At 54.4% G+C, this 21160-nt stretch overlaps 2 protein-coding genes across 9 annotated transcripts in view; both read left to right on the top strand.

Moving 5' to 3' along the window:
• Positions 1-14179, top strand: part of RFX2 (regulatory factor X2) — a 60900-nt gene extending 46721 nt beyond the window's left edge. For 4 of the 8 annotated variants that reach the window (XM_075444025.1, XM_075444024.1, XM_075444019.1 and 1 more), the window contains 11 exons: positions 1556-1675; positions 2732-2847; positions 3775-3893; positions 4214-4326; positions 6422-6573; positions 7467-7564; positions 8193-8342; positions 8721-8929; positions 9267-9420; positions 11351-11393; positions 11548-13937. In XM_075444025.1, coding sequence (XP_075300140.1) covers positions 1556-1675; positions 2732-2847; positions 3775-3893; positions 4214-4326; positions 6422-6573; positions 7467-7564; positions 8193-8342; positions 8721-8929; positions 9267-9420; positions 11351-11393; positions 11548-11657 — 1384 coding nt within the window. In that variant the 3' untranslated portion in view covers positions 11658-13937. The other 4 variants (XM_075444023.1, XM_075444022.1, XM_075444021.1 and 1 more) reach the window with 4 other exon arrangements.
• Positions 14180-14514: 335 nt separating this feature from the next.
• LOC104327324 (la-related protein 6) lies at positions 14515-18651 on the top strand. Its single transcript, XM_075444178.1, has 5 exons — positions 14515-15636; positions 15759-15856; positions 15994-16174; positions 16472-16682; positions 17230-18651. Exons 3-5 carry the CDS (start codon positions 16005-16007, stop codon positions 18226-18228), a joined length of 1380 nt encoding a protein of 459 aa, XP_075300293.1. The 5' UTR covers positions 14515-15636; positions 15759-15856; positions 15994-16004; the 3' UTR covers positions 18229-18651.
• Positions 18652-21160: the final 2509 nt, after the last annotated feature.

The following is a 21160-nucleotide window of genomic DNA, read 5'->3' as shown; positions in this document are numbered from 1 at the left end:
CTTCTACTTTAAAAAAAATAGCTGATACACTAGAGAAACAGTGATTGCTCTGATTGTAAGATCTTATAATAAAATTTGGGCTTCTAGATGATAACAAAACCAGATGTGACTGGGGCATTCCACAGCTGGAACGTGGAGGCAACAGTCATAGGAAGAGCAGGGGAGAGTTTGGATTTCTGTAGACTGGTTTGAGTGCAAGAACTCTGAAATAATTTCTGAAGAGGAGAGGAATTCTTTAATCCTATGAAGGATTAAAGAAAAATCAAACAAGCAAACAATCCACTGAAACTCACAAATGTGCAGGCTGGGAAGGATACAGTAAACCTCAAAAACTATCGAAAGAGCTGTCTACCGTTATTTTCTTATTCTTTCGTTTAGATTATAAATGCAGCTGTTAGTTAGTTTACAGGCACTTAAAATCACTGAAGACATGGCCAAAGCGTAGTTCATACCCGAGCACTCGGTGTGTGTAAAACCCTGTGGTACAAAGGCTGAACATTTCAGGCATCGCCTTGAAAAGAGAAAATTCCCCCAACAAGGAAGGAAGGGTTAATTCTTTGACAAAAATTGCTTAGATTTCTCTACGTAATTTTCCAATGGGAAGCGTCACTGGGTTTAAGGTGCCTCCAGACCCTGCCATAGTGACACAGCAAATGGATTTTAAGCATCCCCAATGAGAGGGCTCTGGAGTCCCTGCTCCAGAGGCTGGAGTCCCTGCTCCAGAGAGCTCCCCTGGCTCGCTCTCCTCTCCCGCTGAGGACTCCGCTCAACCGTTGTTAGCGGCAAACTGGCTGAGGTCGAGTTGGACATACTGTCGTCATGTATCCATGGCTGCATAATTGTCCTCCTCGCTCCCAAAAGCAGACATTTGGGGATTGAGAAATTCCAGTTTGGTGGAAAAACTTTAACTGACACATCTGTCTAATGTGATGGAAACACATTTTCCTAAGGAGCATCACAGCAGCTGAACAGACCAGCAAAGGAAAAAGAATTACAGCAAACAGCTTTCAGTTTTTACAAAAGCTGCGAAAATCAGCGACTCCAAGAACAAAGCCACATCAAAGCCCGTTGCCGTTGCTGTGAAAGTGCTGGCAACAGAAAGACGTTTTTCTTATCATGGTTGACTACTCAGTCAGCCTTGTTTTATCCAACTCTAGATAAAGATGGAAGTTTGCTTTTATGGAAAAAACAAATCCTTAAACCCTAATCAAATAGCAAAGTGTCCCCTGAGGTCTTTCTGTCATTCTCTTTAGTAACACTTGGTATTGTAACACTTGTCTCTTCTCCAGTTACCATGGGTTACTTGGAACAAACCTTGCTGGGTTTTTAACGTGGATGGCAGTGAACTTTGCGACGTGGTTTGAAGTTTTGTAGAGGAAGATGGCATTCATTAGTTTGTTAGTTCAGCCATGCAAATAGCACTTGGCAGGAGACTGACGCGTGCTGTAAGATGCAGGGAGTATTGTCAAAACAAGCCTGAGAGTAAATTGCAGAGCTGCGATGTCCCTTCCATTGACTCGCTTACACTGAGCAATTTCAACTCTGACACTTCCAGGGGAAACTCCAAGTATCATTATTACGGGATCCGTCTAAAACCGGAGTCTCCGCTGAACCGCTTGCAGGAGGACACCCAGTACATGGCAATGAGGCAGCAGCCCATCCACCAGAAGCAAAGGTAGGTGCTCGCAGCGTCTTGGAGCTCGCTAGCAGTGCCCTCGACGCTGCCACAGACAAGGGTCCTTTCCAAAGAAAGCTGCAGACCCCATCTGGGGGCTTGGCTTGGGAGCAAAGGGAGCGTGTTGGGACAGTTCAAACCCAAGTGTTGCTGACGTGCCAGAGATGAGCTGTGGAGGAGGGGGCTGCAGGTCACCGGCTGCACTGAGTGGTGGAAGGGTCCAAAACCAATTCTAGTAGATACCTCATCCCTGGAAACGTTCAAGGTCAGGTTGGACGGGGCTCTGAGCAGCCTCATCGAGTAAAATGTCCCTGCTCATGGCCAGGGGGTTGGACTAGATGGCATTTAAAGTCCCATTCCAACCCAAATTATTCTATGATGCCCTAAAATGGCATTTATCTGCCTATTCTGTTTGCCAGTGGCTTGATTCAGCCTGCTGCTACAGAGAATGCCACCATATGTGCCGCTTTTCATGGTGTCCCTCTGACCGAGTTGGTTTAGGACCTCAGCCTTGTGTTGTGCTGTGGTGCATTTTGGTTTTTGTTTGGGGTTTTTTTTGTGCAGCAGTGCAGGTTAAATACTGCTGTGGTTAGTCTTGTGTCTGAGTAATTTTGAATATAAAAAACAATGTGCAAAGGAATTTGGAATTGTCTCCTGGAAGTGCAGACAGTTCTGGTTCTTGCTGGAGTGCAGAAGGAGCAGAAGAATTTATTTCTTCAGCTCCTAAACAAAAAGTGAATGCAGAGGTCAGCTCCTGAGACTGAGAGTCTGCACTCTGGCACCCGCTCCAGCTCTGCTTCTCATTTTATTTTTTGGTGTCACCTTGGCCAAACATCTTAACCCCTTTAATTCTGTCTTGGGGGATGCTTTTCAAAACGAGGTTCTTATTTTCCCCCTCCAGTTAAACAGGTGATAAAAATGGTCAGCCCTCGGGATGCTGGCCTAGAATGTGACCTCACCTGTTACATGACGAATGCAGAATCCTGCATGACTGCGTTGCAAATACCGCGTACGTGTTTGCTCGTGCCTGTGTAAATCCCAAGCCACGCTCTTTAGGTATAGACCAGCGCAGAAGATGGACGGCATGGCAGAGAGCGGGTCCAACAGCAACCCGCACACTACGCCGGAGCAATCGGTTGCTGCTCAGAGTCAACATCATCAGCAGTTCATAGGTGAGAAGACTGCTGTAATATGTTAGAGATCTCATGTCTAGGCTTATAGCTTCAAGAGGAGGCAAGGGCTTGTCCAGCAAGCCCCGGTTGTTCTGCATTTGCTGGCTTTTCTGGTAAATCTGCAGTATTGTATGTTATACATATGTAATATATATGTATTTTTTATATAGTATGTATTCTAATAAGCACTTGTGACATCGCACTGGCTATTTGCTTACTCCTATACCCACAGGAAGGCTTTTTCCTTATGCCATCAGGTCTGTTGGTTCCCTCTTTGTATATTTTTAATCCATCTGGTTTTATCCCAGTTGGATGGGAGGAGGGGAGGCCCTGTGGAGCCTCGCTAAGGCAGGCAGCCGGAGGGAGAGGAGTGATTCTCTTCAGGGCAAAGGCTGCAAAATGTATCTGACTGCAGATGATCCGGACGGAGCTTCTGCTTGTGAGAGAAGCTCTCTGGCTTTGCTGGCCATGGTTCTATGTGTCTCCATCATTCAAGGAGAGACACCAAATCCTGGCCAGCTCGGAGCCTTCTCTGAAATGCAGTTGCTCCTGATATGTCTGCTGTCCAATTATATTTTCCATTGTACTCTCAAAATACCAGAGAGACATTTTTCAGGCTTCAGAGAAAATCTAGTGGGAAGCGTGGTAGATGAGGACAATGTATTCTTGCTTCTTTTGTTGCAGAGAGAAAGAAAACATTTTCCTTTCCCCACTAAATAAATGGGCTGCGGTTGTTTGCTTTGTGCCCAGTATAACAGCGTGAATCAGGGGAAGTGCTAGATTATCGGTCGTATTTCTCCTGTTTCATCCCAGTTGAAACACAAAAGATAGCCACCAGTGACAGCGGCACCTTGTACTCATCTGTAGTCCTGTGGAACTGAGTGCTCCTGGCTCTCACCATCTTTCCCCATTTTTATGTTCCCTTAGACGTAACCCACGTCTTTCCTGAGTTCCCAGCCCCTGATCTAGGGAACGTCCTCCTGCAAGAAGGGGTCACCATGAATGACGTGAAAACTCTGCAGCTTCTTTACAGGCGGCACTGCGAGGTGATTATTTATACTTTTTAATTGATTTATTAACTGATGTGGGACACAGTTCATCTGTTCGTCTCATATCCTGCTCTTAGGAAAAGCTGGGATATAATAGGGAAAGCTTGATTTGCTAGGAATTGCACCTCAAATATTGCACTTCATATTATTTTTTCATTGTGTGATCTGTTTTTGTTGTGTTGGCTATTAAAACAATGCCCTTTCTGTTATTTTTCTTGTATATTATTTAATCTAAACGGCAGCACGTGACATTTATGCTTACACCGTGTGACAAGATGCTAGCAGAGCAGCTAATGAGTTGTGTTCTTTGTTGTTAGGCGACTTTGGATGTTGTAATGAATCTTCAGTTTCATTATATTGAGAAACTGTGGCAGTCCTTCTGGAGTCCTAAAACACCATCTAGTGATGGCTCTACTGCCCTGCCAGCCAGGTACACTGCGTTCTGTGATTCTGTGGTTCTGTGCTGTGCTTTGGTTATTTCTGAATGCTCCATTTTTCTGGTGGTATTTCATCTTTTAAAAATGCATGAAGTATTTTCAGCTTCATTAGGCTTTTTGAAGGCTTTGGAGGGCTTGAAAGTACTTGCTTCCCTGCAGAATCGTTACAAAGAGTGTCAGGAGTGCTTAATATCGTAATGACCACACAAAGTTCAGACCTCTGAGGCAAGCATCTGCTCTGATTACCCACATCTGTGTGCCTTCTACCCCTCATAACAAGTGCTAATCCAAAATGCGGAGATGAATGGCAGTGGGACGCTGCTTTCGTGAGTGGTCCTCAGGAGCAGACAGTAACGATTCGGTGCCATTAGGTATCGATCTCAAGTGACATCTCAGGCTCTGAGGTTTTAGTGACATCTAGACGGACTCGCTTCTTTGGATGGCTCTCCAGATCTTGAAGTGCCTCATGTTTTGAGGCAGATAATGGCAAATGAAGCTACTCTGATCTTTGTACTCCTGCCTGCCTCGTGGTTATTGCCTTTTCTTCATCCTTTGTGCATTGGTAGTCTGCTGCCGAGAGACAGGAATGAAAATAAGTGAAAATAGAGAAAACCGAAAAGGTGAAGGTTGCTTCTTAAGTTTTCTATTAAAAATCTGTATCGTCCACTTCTACTGATAATACAAGGACTTCCGCTACGGACATTTTATATTCAAAAGAAAAATGATAAAAGTTTGAGAAATAAGCAAATACCCCATAAAAATCTGTAGAATATGGCCCTGTTGTCCTTAGCAGATGTTACCCAACGAGTATTTTCCCACAAAGAATCACTATAGCTGTGTTTGATTGTTTCAGAATCTCTGTTACTTCAGGGTGTATCTCCAAGGCGTATTGCAACACCACGGAGAGAGCTGTGCTAGGTACAAGCAGGCTCCCTTGGGGACTGGAGGCAGCATTTCTGCAGGGCTCTGCCTAAACTAGTGTATCTTGCTGAGGCTGCGTGCTCTAGTACCTCTCCGTACCACTGCTAATAGTCAAGATAGGTAAATAAAGCACTCCCTCTCTATTCTTTATATATGTACAAATATAAAACCAAACTATTATCAAAGTGGCAAAGCGTTTCAAAGCATGATAAAATGCAGAATATGGTTTCACTTAACAGAAAGGTTAGGTGCTTGATGGCCAGTTTCTCCATGTGAGTGTTCTAGGAGTATGCCTGTGGAGTTCATTTACAGAAACCACCCAGGCAGAGCCTATAAGTACCTCTTTATAGTATGTCCAAGGATTGGCTTTAATGGTTTTGGTGTAATGCATGGGGAGAGGCCCTGCCAAATTCCCAGTTCCCAGCACAGTGTCTAAGCAGCTCTGCTTTGATGCTCTGGCCATGCATTAAGGCTTCAGTTTTCTCTGCTTGCCGTTTTACCAAATACCTTATGCTTTAATCGTGCAGAAAAAGTTTCCATACATCTATAAAGTGAAAATAAAGTAAGCTTGATTGACCTCATTCAGTTAGAGACAATATGTTTGTTCTCACCAAAACACCAAATCCTTTTCCTTCTGAAAACATTCAGCATCTGAAGGTGTTGAACACCTGGAAACTGTTTGTAGGATCTGTCCGTAGCAGCTAATCTGCTCCAACGACATTCACTGCAAACGTGTGTCCCCACGGCTACAGCTGAGGAGGTTTGGAGCACAGGGGAGAGGTGTGAAGCTTTTGGAAATCGCTGGGTCTGTCAGGAGGAACCAGCTAAGCCTTTGCTTGCTGAAATGACTGTGCTGAAGTACCATTCCCAGGTACACATGAACAAGGGTGTATAAAAGGCAAGCGAGGCTGAAGAGGGAAGAAGTGAAGGCCAAGAACAGGGAGGTGTGGATCTGAGGGACTGACTGTGGTCAGAGCTCTGACCCATGGATAGAGAGGAGCTTGCAGAGTCGGAGAGGACTTGTACAAACGATCAGATGTTTCCTTTTGAAAGAAAACATGAGTGGCTTTTTTCAGCTGAAAACTGGGGTTAGAAATCAAGAGGAAGGGTGAATGCACTGAATGCAAACCTGCTGCTAACACTGCCTCCCTCCTCTTCCTCCCGCAGCGAAGAAGAACACGAAGGAACCCTCCCGAAAGACAAGCTGATCACTCTGTGCAAATACGAACCCATCCTCAAATGGATGAGAAGCTGTGACCACATCTTGTACCAGGCCCTGGTGGAGATTCTCATCCCAGATGTGCTCAGGCCAGTGCCCAGTGAGTATCCTGCCGTGTGCTGGGGAGGACACGGGTGGTCCCAACTCCTGCTCAGCTCCTGCTCCTCGCTGGGCTGAGTCACGGGACGTTGTGTCTGACGAACAGCAATCCATGACTCACTTGGTCTGGCTACCACTTGCCACAAAGATTTCCATTGTAAAAACTGATTTAGAGGTTTTTGTTTTGAATAGAAGCTAAAATATTATGGCAACGGCAATATTCCTCCTGCAGCATTGCTCTGGGTCGACAGTACTTTGTGGCTCCTGGAAATTCCCATGCCTTTCAAAATTTGGTTTATTGCATATCACATCTCCTGACTTTGGCTGGGAGTCAAGGTAAAAGCATAGGTTTAATGCACAAGTAAGCACGGCTAATCCTTGTGAGATGTTTGCTTGGAGATAGTATCGTTGTTTACGTAGGACCATCCTGTCCCCTACTGCACCTCCTGGATATTTCAGGTCAACTTTCATTTGGGAGATCAGTGGTGGGTTATTGAGGGTTTTCTCTCTGATTTGGCTCCTCAGTGAAGTGCGTGTGTCAGCCTCCCCAGGGCCTCAGCTCAGCCCTAGGCTGAGCTGGGCAGTGCTGGAAAGCCATGTCCCTCTGAGCTGCTGTTGTCAGTCTGCATGCCGGGGCACGTGTGTGTCTTTAATGAGCACAGTTCAACGTTTGGAAACTGCTCAGAAGACCATGAATAAGGGTAAGAATAATAAGAAGAATAAGAATATGAAAAGTTTGAGTGCATCTGGGGACCCAGCTGATTTCCTTGATGCTAGATCAAGATCGCAGCTAACCAGATCAGAGGCTGTGCTTTCCACAGCAGTCCTAAGCTAGAAAGTGACGTCAAAAGACAGTATGGAGCAGCCTTTCTAACTCTGCAGACTTCTTTGCAGGCACGCTTACACAGGCGATTCGTAATTTTGCCAAGAGTTTGGAAGGGTGGCTGATGAATGCAATGAGTGAATTCCCCCCCCAGATTGTCCAGACCAAGGTAAGCAGAGGGAGCACCGTGCGGGTCAGGGATGCGAGCTGCGTGTGTGTGTGTGTGCATGTGTGTGCATGCGTTACAGTTTTCCACAGCGATTGAAAATCACTGCCAGGGTCTGGCCACGCGTACTCCAGACTAGCACGGTGTAATGAATAATTATGAACCACAATCAGCAAGGAGTGGGAGGACAGGTAGAGCAATTCCTTTGTACCAGAAGCCGATGATGCTCTGTCCATTGAGCCATTCCTATGTCCTGAAATTGCAGATAAAGCTTTGTGGAAGAAAATCTCTGCCCTGGAATGAGGCTGTCCTGCTAGAAAGCACAGGACACCTCATGGACTGCATGGCGTTGCAGAAACTGAACCTAAGGCTCCTACTCTTGCGCTCCTAAATGGATTCTTGCAGCCTATTGTCACCTTCCTGGCCTCTGCTGGAGGCAGAGTGTGAAAACCCGTTAGTTTAAAGAAAAGAAATGTAGAGGCTGGTTTGCTATGCTTCGGACAGCAGCGTGGGTGGGACTGTGCAGGTCACCCCGGGTGACGTGTGCTGTGTGCTTGAGCTCGGCGTTGGGAGGAGTTCACCTTCCAGCCCGTGGCCCCGTGCTCGCGCTGCCCCGCGTGCTGTGTTGCAGGTCGGGGTAGTGAGTGCCTTTGCGCAGACCTTACGGAGATACACGTCCCTGAACCACCTGGCTCAGGCCGCCCGCGCGGTGCTGCAGAACACGTCCCAGATAAACCAGATGCTCAGCGATCTCAATCGGGTCGACTTCGCCAACGTGCAGGTAACTTGCGGTGTCTTTTCCCAGGTCGTGTTGTCTAGAACTGGGACTCTATAATGAGGTTGTCTGCTGGTCACCAGCATCTGATTTCCAATACTAAGAAGCAATTAAATGAACAATTTAACAGGTTTGATGTTACTTTTCCAGGTGAGTTTGCCATCTCACTGTGAATAGTGGAGAAGGTGTAAAGGAATTAGTGCTGCCAACAATAATACAGTTCTAATAATAGTGTTGTACTGTGGTCTGGATAGATTGGAGGAGACATGACTGAGAGCTGGTGTGGAGTCCTTGTCTACTACAAATGAAGCTGAATTCCTGGATTGGGATGCAGCAACCATGCAGGCGTGGCATAAGTAACTGTCAACCCTTCTTCCCGAGCAGGAGCAAGCCTCGTGGGTGTGCCAGTGTGAGGAAGGCATGGTACAGAAGCTGGAGCAGGATTTCAAGCTCACTCTGCAGCAGCAGAGTTCTCTGGACCAGTGGGCGAGTTGGCTGGATAATGTTGTTACTCAAGTTCTGAAGCATCATGAGGGCAGTCCCAGCTTCCCCAAAGCAGCCAGGCAGTTCCTGTTGAAATGGTCTTTCTATAGGTACATTTTCTTTCTCATTTTGGAGATAATTCTGCGTCAGGCTTAGGGCATGTAAATAGCTCCTTGAAAAGCCGAGGCCAAGTTCTTTACTCCCATGCAACTCCAGTTAACTGTTGCTCTGCCCTGGTACGGCAGCGAGTGTTGTGTCTCCTGTATCCTTTCAGGGTGGGGAGAGGATGCTCCGTCAACTAATTTCTTAAAGTGCTTCGACACTCTTGGGTTAGAGGTAGAAACAGAGCACTGTGTCCCACAGTACGTTCAGGATGAAGAATTCACTTCAGCCTTGATGCAAGTGTGAAGCACAACCCAAATATTTTGTTTCCCGGCCATTTTCCAGCTCCATGGTGATCCGTGACCTCACCTTGCGCAGTGCTGCCAGCTTTGGTTCCTTCCACCTGATTCGCCTGCTCTACGATGAATACATGTTTTATCTGGTGGAGCATCGTGTCGCCCAGGCAACAGGGGAGACACCGATTGCTGTAATGGGAGAGGTGAGAATTGTTTATTCCCTAGAAACAAACCCACCCTAAGCAGCATTTAAAGAGATGCGGTTGGTTCACAAGCCACACCATGGCCTGAATATGTTTTTATAACCATCTTTGCCAAAGGATTTACTGAGTTTTTTGAGTGCCTGGCAGAAGGATCCAGCCTCTTTCATCGTGGCTCGCTAATACCTGAGCTGGTGGGGCTTGGGGCAGTTGAGCATCAGCTGGGCTTTGGAGGCCTGGAGGAGGGAGGATCTCCCCGCTTCTCTCCATAATCTGTGGGAACCAGCTCTGGGGGTCCCGCCAGAGCAGAGTCCCATCAGACACAAAAACTAAACCAAGCAAAAAAAGGTCCGAAAGTGACTTTCCCTGCAACTTGCAGGGGTACCATTCACTGAGCTTCTTCAGGCCTCTGCAAGCTCCAGAGCTACATGTGCAGTCAGCCACTCTCTGGTTTTGACTTAAAGAAGAGAAATGATGGGTTGTTTTTCGGGGGTTGGGTTTTTTTAAACAAATCAGACAGTAAATCTGGTGCCTGGCTTGCAAGCAGATCCTGTCCTGCCTAGCTGAAGCCACATCCATTTTTGCACTCTGAAATGCGCTGATATAAAAGCCCCTAATCAACCTGTGACAGCAATATAGAAACTACTGTGAGATTAAAACTGATCCCATTTGCTCCTTGAAGCTCATGCTGTTGTCTTCCTTCCATGGAGCTCGTACAGGGGGGCCAGACAAAGCAGTTGCATCCCTTTTGCTTTCCCTTCCCCTCCCGTCACACCCGTGCTGTTGCACCAAGTCAGCAATGCTGAGTTCCCACCATTCCCTGCCAAACCTCGGTCTTTATTGATATGAAAGGAACATGAAAGGCAGAGAGCGGCTTCCAGCAAAACCGAGCTGTGGGAGGATTTCATAGAACCATAGAATCATCACGGAATGGTTTGGGTCGGAAGGGACTTTATAGATCACCCAGTTCCACCCCCCTGCCATGGGCAGGGCCCCCTTCCACCAGCCCAGGGTGCTCCCAGCCCCGTCCAACCTGGCCTTGAGCACTGCCAGGGAGGGGGCAGCCACAGCTCCTCTGGGCAGCCTGGGCCAGGGCCTCACCACCCTCACAGTGAAGAATTCCTTCCTTCCATCTCATCTAAATCTCCCCTCTTTCAGTCTAAAGTCATTACACCTGGTCCTATGGCTACATGCCCTTGTAAAAATCGTACAGGTTTTGCCTTTCCTTCGTTAAACTCCTGCAATATCTCTGTTCTCCAGGAGGAGGCTGATTCTTCCCAGCAAGAGAGGATGAATCATGTCCTGCTGTTTCCATTGCTCACTTTGTAACTCCTGCTCTCCTCAGTCCCTTCTGCTGCCCAACTTTGCATGAATTTTCAGCATTATTGTTGTAGAAATTCAGTGTTTCAGACCTCATCGTAGAGGGAGACAACACATCTCCAGAACCAAATATATCCCCAGCTCTCTGGTTACGCTTGGAACTGTGGCCTTGCAAGCCAAAGCGCTCCCCTGACATGAAAGCAAAGGCTTTGCAGAGAGGTGGAGTGATGGTGGAGTCCCAGGAGAGGTGAATAGCTGGCATGTCTGAGCAGTTGCCCGATGGAGAAAAGGCACCATCCTTTGGTCTGTGGCAGCCCTTGGTCGTGACTTGGGAGATGGAAAAATCTCTTCCTTCGTTCCAGAGCTCAATGCTGCCCCGGATCATTGTCCGTGGTGTTTGCCCAGAGGTTTAAATGGCAGTGACAGACTTCTCCCCAAATCATGTGCTTGGTTTTGCTTTCTGCCCTCCGCCACCGGCACTGCTGATGCTTGTGGTTTCTCCTGAGCACTTCAGCTGCTTGTTAGAATTGTTGGGAAATAGATGCCGACTTGCAGGTCTGGCGCTGTGGGTCTCCATGAGCTTCACTTACCTTGTAACTCCTTTTTCTTGCAGTTTGGTGACCTCACATCCCTGTCCCCAACACTGCTGGACAAAGGTACCTCCTCTCCCTCCGGGGAAGTCCTGCTGGGTTGGGATTGAATCGCTGTGGGAGGGGGAACCTGGTCCTGGCCCTTCCACCCTGCTCTCTTGGCAAAAAGAATCTTTCCCCCTCCAGACCCCACTCTGACGCTGAGACCTGTCCTTTGCAGATGACATTAGTGACCTGGGCAGCGAGGTGGACACGGATGCCCGGAGCATGGGGGAGCCGCTGGTGAAGCGGGAACGCAGTGACCCCGGCCACTCGCTGCAGGAGATCTGAAACGGGGACTCGGCTTTTCTCCGGCTGGACGAAGACCTCCAGAGCCAGGTTTGACGGTCGCAAGCCTGAGTCTCCCCGTATCTGAGTTATTAGTGCCTCGTAGTTTCTCTTTATGTTTACCTGTGTGTGAGGATGGGCGCCGGGGGTGAGCCCGGGCGGGCGGTGGCACAGGGCTGGTTTGCCCGCCTGCTTTCCTCCAGCATGACTGCTGGCTGGAGGGCGAAGGTCCAACGCCTGCTACCGAGCGATGGAAGCCTCCGTGGTCAGCAGCGGATCAGACGTGCCTGGCTAGGAGAGGCTGTCCTCTCCAGCCTGAATGAGATGGGCTAGTGAGGCTTTCTCTTTCAGGGAAGGTGGTTTGGGTTTCTTCCCCACTTCTCAGACTTCACTGTGATACAAACTTGAACCAATCAGTGCCCAAGAAGAAGGAAAATTACGTGACCCTTCTCCTCCAGCCTTTCAAGACAAGCTGTCCTGGCTCTGACTTTGCCAAATCATTCGTGCCGGGGAGCGCAGGACAGTTTGTCTCTCCTGTACCCGCCTGGGGAGAGGGCTCCAGGCTGCACATCCGTCCGGTCCCGGCGCAGTGGTGCACGGGCACGCTCTGGGACTGACACGGGCATGCTCTGGGACTACGGGACGTGAGTTCCCACCTGCTCCCGTGTCTCCCCAGCTGGGTTTTCTCACTGCTGATCCACGAGTGCTCCTGGGACACTGTCGGGCCGACTCAAGATACCAAAGGACTCTGAGGAAGCGGCAGCTGGTCGCAAAGCGTGTTCGTTGCCCCCTGCGCTCTGATGCCTGCGGGCGATCTCCATCCTCGCCAGGGTACCCGGGCAGAGAGGAACTGGTCCTGCGTCCTGGGTTTTGTAAAATTCTCGCTTGACGTCCTGCTAAAGCGTTGAAAGTCAGATGCAGCTGCCCGTGGGGCTGCACCCGGAGCGTGGGCGAGGGTGTGTGACTGCAGTGCCTTAGGGTGGGCCGGCTGCCCACTTCCCCGGGCTCTGGGCGAGCCGGCGCGGCAGTGCCTGTTGCTCGGACTCTGATAAAATAAACCAGCCCGTCCCCACGTAGCAGCGAGGGGCTCTCCTGGGCCCCCGGTATGCTCAGCTCTACAGTGGCGTTTCCCCTTGCTGTATTGCTTCGCCTTCTCCTGCGGCATCGTTGCGGTGGTGGCTCCCGTGGGGCTGAGCTGGGGGAGCTTCTGCCCACGGCGGGGTTTTATTCCCTCTTTCCGTGTCCTGTGGGGTCTGGGCTGACGTGGACTACAGGGCAGAGGAGGGGGGGAGTCTGTCATCAAGTCAAACTGCAGAAACAGATCCCCAGGGCAAATCTTTCTGTGAATAAAGGCCGTGTCATAAATAGCTTTTATTATTATTATTTTTAATGATGCAGTATTTGATGTGAGCTTTTCCAGGGGTCTCGTGTACATTTGCATCAGAGTATACTCTATCCAAATACATTATTTACTCATTCCAAATGCTACTGAGGTAGCTGTGACATTTCAAAAAATATTCTAATGGAAAGTAAAAAGAAAGTGTGTGTAGTGGCAGATCTTTCCCTCTTACTGTCCCGTGCTGTTGTCTGTTAGGGTGATGTTTGTCTGTAAACGTCTCTTATCGAAGTAGCAGGAGACAAGTGAGAACGCTGGATTTATTTGTAAATAACGACACTGAACATTCCCTGGGTCAGAGTCTGCACTTCAGATCCTGCTGATGAGATCAAATGGTCTAAAAAAAAACTGAGCAACCAAGGCTTTAACTCCCCTGCTCCCACCGAGTGTGGTATTAACTTCAGCTGGTTCATTGCTCTGCTTTGCAGCCGCTACCCACCCAACCCAGCCACCTTCTGCTTGCCACGGACGTGCAGACGAGATGCTCTGGAGCTGTGCAGCACTGTGCAAGGAGTCTGGATAACCACCTAAACCCAATATGCACAAAATTCCCAGCTACACCTGAATAGCAATAAACATATATCAAATGCTCAGGCCTGTACCATAGTTGTCATGGTCCCTTTTCTTGTTTAATCACTGAAAAGAGATGTCAGGGAGATGCTGCAGCCTTGCAGCGTCAGGAGGAGATGCAGGACCTGCCCAGTGCAGTCTTAATTAAAGCGATTTTGGTCAGGGATGCGGCGTCTGCAGGGAGGCAGGTTCACCAGGGACCAGCAGCCGGGTGGTAGGGGTGATCTGCCCGTCACACCGGAGCTCACGGAGGGGAGAAGACGCTGAGAGATCAGGCTGCTCCTACGCACAAGGCCGCAAGAAGCATTTTCTAATTATGCTTCCAGACTAATTGTGGAGGACGGGAGCAGCGAGACAGCGACGTGACGAGTGACGTGATTCCTGCTCTGACCCCTTGGGAAGGGGAAGGTTTAGCCTCGGCCTCTTTCCTTCTGCATCCTTCTGGCTCGCTTCACTCTCCCTCTGGATTACACCCAGCCTCGCGGGGATGGCTGGACCGGCCGGAGCCTCCTCCTTCGGATGCGGAGTCTCAGGGCTGGAACAAGGGGGTGGCTTCCCCCTGGCTCCCCGGGGAGCTGAGCAGCACCTGCCTGCAAAGTGGAAAGCAAAGCACAGCTCAAAAAGCTCCTGTTAAAACGCACACGCGGCCCGGCTTCGGCTTGCTGCTGGCTCCGTCGCCCCTCCGAGATGGGCAAATCCCTGCGGAGACGTCGGCGCGAGCATCGCTGCGGGGCTGGGCTGGGAGCTGCGGGCTCGGGCGCGGGACCCCCACGGAGGGCAGGGGAAGCCGGGCTGCGGGCAGAGGGTGGTTTGCCGCAGCCTTGGCACGCGTCCTCCCAGTTGGGAGACAACTTGGGTGGGAGGGTTGGGGGGCAGTTCAAGCCCTGCCCTGCCCTGACTGGTGGTGGATCTGCCTCCTGTCGCAAATTCAGGTGAGATGTGTCATCGCTGTCACCTGCCACCAAGTGCCACCACCCAGCAGGGACCACGGCTGTTCCCACCTCCCCTTGCGGGGGGGCTCTTGGCCACCTCTCTCCCCCCAGGACTTCCCCTCCCACCATCTCACCATCACGCAGCTCCCACCCAGCAGAGAAAGCCGGGAGGTGGTGGCAGGGGAGACGGAGGTGGCACGGAGGGTGACGCCAAGTGCACCAACCCCAGGGAAGCCAGGGGACTTGACATCCCAGCAGCGTTTCGGCATCGCCAGTCCCCGTGACTCGTCCCAGAAGGATGAGCTTCCAGCCGGGCAGCGCGGCACAGCCCGGGGATTCGCGGGAGCAGCCCGGCGTGGCTGGGACAAGGCGTGTGGGCAGGGGAGGCTGCACAGCTGCCCGCAGAGCTGCAGCCAGGGCCCGGCGCCGAGACGCTACCGGTCTGGTGACAGCCAGGTTGTTCTGAGAGGGGTGGACGCGTGACCAGCCCTTGGCCAGTCCTTGCGGCACCGGGTCAGCTAAACCCGGTGCTGGGACAGACAGGCTGAGGGTCAGGCGGGTCGGGCTCACTCTGACAGCCGTGTCCCCACCTCCGTGTTGCCCTCCTGCTGCTGCCCAAGGTGGGGCTCGGGCAGCAGAGATGAGTTTCATCCCCAACCTCCTTCCCCATCTCCTACCGAAGCGATGGGCCGTCCTGCCCCCTGCGTCTCCCCCTCCCAGGCGGCCCGTGCCCTGCCCTGGGCTTCCCCTGTTCTTGGTGTTCTTCTGCTGCCTTTCATTGGGGTTGGGGGTATTTCTGCAGGAAGAAGGACCTTTCTCTGTCACTCTGGCAGCACCAGGAGCCCAAACAGTGCCCGGGACTGAACCTCCACCTCCCCGTGACTGTTACTGTGTGCCTGTGCAAGACAGAGAAACTGAGGCACGGACCGGGATGCCTCACGACAGCGTTCACTGCTCCGCTGGGTGCCTTGGGGTACCGGTACCTCTGCTCCTGCTCTTCCCACCCCAGCTCAGCCATCACCGGGCTGCTCCCGGGGCTCAGCTGGGGCCATTTAACCTGCAAAGAGCTTTCACCTGGGGCCTGGTGAGTCCAGAACCGCCCACCGGGGATCTGGTGGGGCGGCTGCTCTTATAAACCAGCAGCCTAGCTGCTCTAAAGGGCTTTTTCTTTCTTTCTTTTCCTTTATTTTCTCTTTGTCTTTTAAGAGCCTTTGTGTGGAGGTGGGCAGGGTTGGAGCCTGGTGCCTGCAGGTCTCTGGGATGTAGTGCAAGAATTTTCTACTCTTCCCAGCGCTGCCAAGCAGGTAAGGGCATGGCAAGGGGCTGCCTCTGCTCCCCCATCCCTGGGCTGGGGGCTGCAGCCTGGAGCAGGGCTCTGCCCTGGGGCTGGCGGTGGGCGGGAAGCGTCCCAGCACTGTCCTTCTCCCGTGTAATGTCCCAGATGAAGGAAGGATGATGTCATCACGTAGCTCTGGGGTGGCCTTGGGGCTCAGTTCCCAGCCCAGCTGCAGCACCCTTCTGCCCGTGCAAAGAAATTCCTTCCCAGCACTGCATCTCCTTTCACCGCCGAGCCGCTCACCTGCCCTGCTCAGCCAGGAGGACTTCTTCAAGAGCTTCAACGGGTATGCGGCCGTTGGGATGGGCGTGGGGTCTCAGCCCAGCTCTTACCTGCTGTTTGTCCCCAAGTGAATGTGTCCCATGTCTGGGATGGGTTCAGCTCCATGGTCTGGCACTGGTGGTCCCGGCACAGGGAGGCTTGCGGCGTGCAGGCTGGCGTTGCTCCCGTGTGACCAGGGCAAAGCTGATGGCCCTGCGTCACTCCGGTGTCTCTGCTATCTGCAGCATTGGGGCAGGGACCAGGCAGTGCTGCACGTCCAGAAGGCCACCAACTCACGCCTGTGTCCCTCCTGCTCTGCCAGGAGCTTCTGTGATGTGAGCAATGCTTTGGGGACCGATGTGTTGGACTCCAACTGCTCCAGCCCTGACCCGCAGCTCGTCCGGAGGATCGTGTCCCAGGTGGAGTTCTATCTCTCTGATGAGAATCTGGCAAAGGATGCTTTCCTCCTGAAACATGTCCAGAAGAACAAGATGGGCTTTGTCAGCATCAAACTGCTGACGTCCTTCAAGAAGGTGAGCAGCCCGTGGCGCCGGCCAGCTGGGTGGGAAGTGACCTTTGTGTGAAGGATGTCTGGGTGTCTGGGTGTGCTCTGGCTGTTTCTGGTGGGGTTTATGGGGAGATCCAGGCTCTTCTCAGGCTCTCTGTGTCCTGGCAAAGCACTGGTTGGCTCTGCCCTTTGCCTTCAGCGTGCTGCAACAGTTCTCCTGCCCGGGAGGGTGGCTGGGGAAGGGGTGAACAGTCCTCAAAGCATCCCCAGGGCTGGGTTCACCTCTTCTGCCCATGTTCCCCTGGGCTGCTTTTGGAGAGGTCATTCCTCATCCAAAAAGCCACAGGGAAGCGCTGGCGGTGTGATGTATGGGCAAGCTGTATCTTGTTGCCACGGTCCAGGGGGCTCTGGGGACCTTCTCCTGCAAACCCTGAAGATCCTCAGGTGGAAGGGGGGGGATTGCCTTGCCCTGACTTCAGGCTGCTGGGGCTGCAGCCTGCCTGGATGCCAGGTTTAGGGTGGTCCCTGCCTGGGGAGACTCATGGGGACATAGTGGCCCCTCTCTCCCGCAGGTGAAATACCTGACGCGTGACTGGCGGCTCACGCTCTACGCCCTGCAGTTCTCAGAGCTGCTGGAGGTGAATGAGGAGGGCACCAAAGTGAGGAGACGGGTCCCCGTGCCTGAGTCCCTGCTGAGCATCCCCCCCAGCAAACTGCTGCTGGCCTGGGAGCTGCTGCCCCAGGAGCAGGGCGTGCTGCCGCTGCTTCAGAAGAACTTCCTTGAGACCATCACGAGGATGTTCAGCCCCTTCGGCGCCATCGCCTCCATCCGCATCCTGAGGCCGGGTCGCAAGCTGCCCTCGGATGTGCAGAAATACGCGTCGCGCTTCCCTGAGCTGCTGAGCAAGTGCTGCGCGCTGGTGGAGTACGAGAGCCTGGAGAGTGCCCGCAGAGCTTTTGAGGACCTCGGCCGGCAGAGCTGTCCAGGTGGCGAGAGCATCCGGGTGGTCCGGTTCTGCGGGAAGGGCTCCCGGAAGAAATCGGGGGCTGAGAGGGAGGCGGTGGAGGAGCTGGTGGAGCCGCGGGGTTGGAAGGCACCGGCGGCAGCCGCGACCCTCCCCTACAGCATCGGGGACTCCCTGCTCTGCAGCTCCCTGGAGTCGGAGGGTGCCCCGGCATCTCCGTGCCTGTTCCTGAACAAGGAGCCCTCGGCACCTGCCTGGCCCAGCAGCGACTTCGAGCCCATCGACTTCAACACCTTCACTGGATCGCTCCTCACCAGCAAAGTCTTCCCTCCGCTCGGGACACGCTTGAGCATCGGCAGCTGCTCCGGCTTCTGCTCCAGCACCGAGACCCTCTGCGCCTGGGGGAGCGGGGCGGGTGCCTGGGTGCCCTGGAGCAGAAGCCCCTCTCCAGCTGCCAAACCTTCTCCCGGTAATCCCGCAGCAGCGAAGCCGGTGCCTGAGCCCCTTGGCCTGCGGGATGGGGTGCTTCGCCTGCCCCATGGCCCTGACGGCACCAAGGGCTTCTGCAGCAGCTTCGGCAGGGGAGAGCTCGTCCTCTGGCACTGAGGCTCCTTTATGTTTGGGTGGGGGGATTTTTCTTTTCTTCTCTTTTCCTCCTTCCCTTCAGCAGAATCACTGTCTGTGGCCCCGAGAGCTGTGGGCAGAGGCGGTGCAGCTGCTCCCAGGGATGGGAGTTTTGGGAAAAGGACGATGCTCGGGGCAGGTCAGCATGCGAGGCGAGGCGCAGAGCAGCAGTGCTGCCGAGAAGGGGTCTGCGCCTGCCCGGGGCCCAGAGCGGCTCCAGCGTCGCCTGCCCTGAGGAAGGGGCTCAGCCCGCGACCCACGGCGCTGGGGGACTGCCCCGACGGGGACCTCCCCCTGCCCCTTCTGCAAGCCAGAGCCGGCGAGGAGAGGCCGCTTCCCAAAGGCGCCGATGGCTGCCTTGGCCCCGACCTGTGGAGCCCGAAAGGGAAATGGGCAATAAAAAGAAATGAAGTTTGCAGGCACTTTCTGACTGGTGCAGTGATTTTTTTTTTTTTTTTAATTAGTATTTTTTGCTCCTTCCTTGTGTTGCAGCTGCCCAAGGTGCAGCCAGAAAAGGAGAGGAGGGTCCCTGCCTGGCCTGCACCTCCCTCCACTACCATTCGTGATATGATTTGGGATTATTTAGCTGTGGCAGTGAAGCAAAGCCGGGCTCTAGAGCTGAGTGCGGTGGGAGGCGAGGAAGGGCGTGCTTGTCCTGAGGCTTTGCAGGGCTCTGCAGCGAGCCCGGTCCCTGCTGGAGGGGACGCTGCTTGTGCTCCAGACGAAGGCGTTGCAGCCCTTGTTGTCGTGTGTGCGCATCCCCGCGCTGGCCCCCCAAGCTCTGTCTTTGTGCTGCTTTCTGCGTGGGGCCGTGTCCGTGCGGGCTGCTGGGAGCCGTCTGTCCTGGCTCCCCTGGCACAGGGCTGCTTGCCCTGGGGAAGGGGACGGGGGAGTCCCCCCCTGCCATTGCCGGCCCCGCTGGCGCTGCCTGGGCCTGGGGGCGGCTGGCTGCCCTTCGGGGCTGGCCGGCTCCCGTTTGGGGCTGAGCGGGGCTTTTGCACCTCTTGGGTGCCGTTTCCCGGGGCCTCCAGTGCTCCCTCCCACTCCCACAGAGTCTCGCAGCTGTATTTCAGAAACAGCTTTTATTGAAAACAAAGAAACAAGAGGAAAGGCCCCATAAAGCTACTCTAACCCCCCTCCCCCCCCAAATACTCCCCACTGCATAGCTACTTTAACATTCCTCCCACCCACAAAATACACCCCCCAACTACCCCACTGCTTCCCTCCCCCCTGCCCTGGAGCTAATGCCCCCTGCCACCCCCGGGCTGCCTGTCGGAGCCCGGCGCTTGCTGGGGGGCTCTGGCAAGGGGCTGCTCCCGCCCTTCTTCCCTGGCTGCTCTGCCCCGGCAGCCTGGGCCGCTGGCAGGTCCACCCCCGCGTCCCCCGACGGCTCCTGGGGCTCCAGCCCCGTCTCCAGCCACTCCTCGAGGGCCCGCGTGGCGTTGGCCACCTCCAGGTCGCTGGAGTCGGGGCTCAGCAGCTCCTCGAGCAGCGAGAGCGAGGGCCAGGCGCAGGGGGGGATGGCTGCGCCGCTGCCAGCAGGGTCCCCAGGCACGGGGACGCTGCTGGCACCGTCCTGGCTGAGCCCCGCGGTGTCCGAGGAGTCTCCCAAGAGCCTGAGGGCCTCTCTAAGGAGCTCCTCCTCGGACACCTGCAGGTCGTCAGCCAGGTCCCCGAGGTGTTGGTTTGGGGGCGCAGGAGAGGGGCTGGGGGGGACGTCGCTGCCCAGGGATGCCCCCGTGGGGGTGGCCGTGCCGGCCATGGTGACGTCTGCCGGCTGCCCCTCGACGTCCGGTTGGTCGGTGGTGGACACCGGCAGTTCCAGTGGTGCTGGGGCCACCGCTCCCCCCTCTCCACCTTTGCCCGCAGGCATGGGGACACTGCCAGGCCCCTCATGGCTGCCCCCCAGGGTGTCCGAGGAGTACCCAAAGAGCCTTAGGGCCTCCCGAATCAGCTCCTCCTCGGACACCTCCACATCATCTTCCATCTCCGCATGGTCTTGGCTGGGGGGGGCGTCAGCAGAGGGGCTGGGGGCGATGTCACTGCCTGGCTGTGTCCCCGCGGTGGTGGCCGTGCCCGTGATGGTGTTGTGCCCCACCGTGAGCTGGTCGGTGGGGCCGGGCAGCAGCCAGAGCAGGGGGTCTGGGGCCAGCGCTGCCCTGGGATCTCTGCCAGGTGCGCGGTGGTGTGGGCGGCCCTGAGGGGTCCGAGGGGCTGGCGAGGCCGGGGGGGCCCCGCAGCCGCCGGGGCCCCGCAGGGCAGCAGCCGGCAGAGGAGCGATGCTGGTGGGTTGCAGCGTGGCGGTGGCCGGTGGAGGCAGCTGGCTGGTGGTCCGCTGGAATGTGAAGAACCAGGGGTCGAAGCAGCAGCCGCAGGGAGCCCTCAGCAGCCCTGTGTGGGTGAGAGGGAGTCGCGCTGGGCCGGGGGGAGCCTGGAGGGGCACCCGCCCAGCCGGCCCCCATCGCCGCCGGCCCCCGGCTCTGTGCCAGGCGCGTGGGGAGCTGGTGGCCGCGGCGTCCCCGCGGGCTGAGCTGCTGTGCCGGTGGGACGGGGCTGCAGATCGGGGAGGAGAGCGGCTTCTGGGAGGGGAAGCGGGAGAGCTGGCCCCAAGGCTTTGGGCAATGGGACCAGAGACGGGTGCCGTACCTGGCGGTGGTGGCTGGGGGGCCGCGGGTGCCCCCCCCGCGGCGGGTGCCCGGGCTGCGGGGAAGGGCTGCTCCGGCGCGGGCAGTGGGCGTAGGTTGGCTGAGCCTGCGAGAGAGACAGGAGCGATGGCCGGCGGTCCCCTCCGCTCTTGGCCGCGAGAGCGTCCCCGGGCTGCAGGGCTCGGGGTCGGTCCCTACCTGGAGCTGGGGCGTAGGAGGTTGCGGGGAGCAGCGAGGTGGGCAGGAGTTGGGGTGGCGGGGGGGCCCGA

The sequence above is a fragment of the Opisthocomus hoazin genome, chromosome 27, assembly GCF_030867145.1.
Source record: "Opisthocomus hoazin isolate bOpiHoa1 chromosome 27, bOpiHoa1.hap1, whole genome shotgun sequence".
Taxonomy (NCBI): Eukaryota; Metazoa; Chordata; class Aves; order Opisthocomiformes; family Opisthocomidae; genus Opisthocomus; species Opisthocomus hoazin.
The sequence above is the reverse complement of the archived record's forward strand: the minus strand, read 5'-3'. Positions and strand labels throughout refer to the sequence as shown.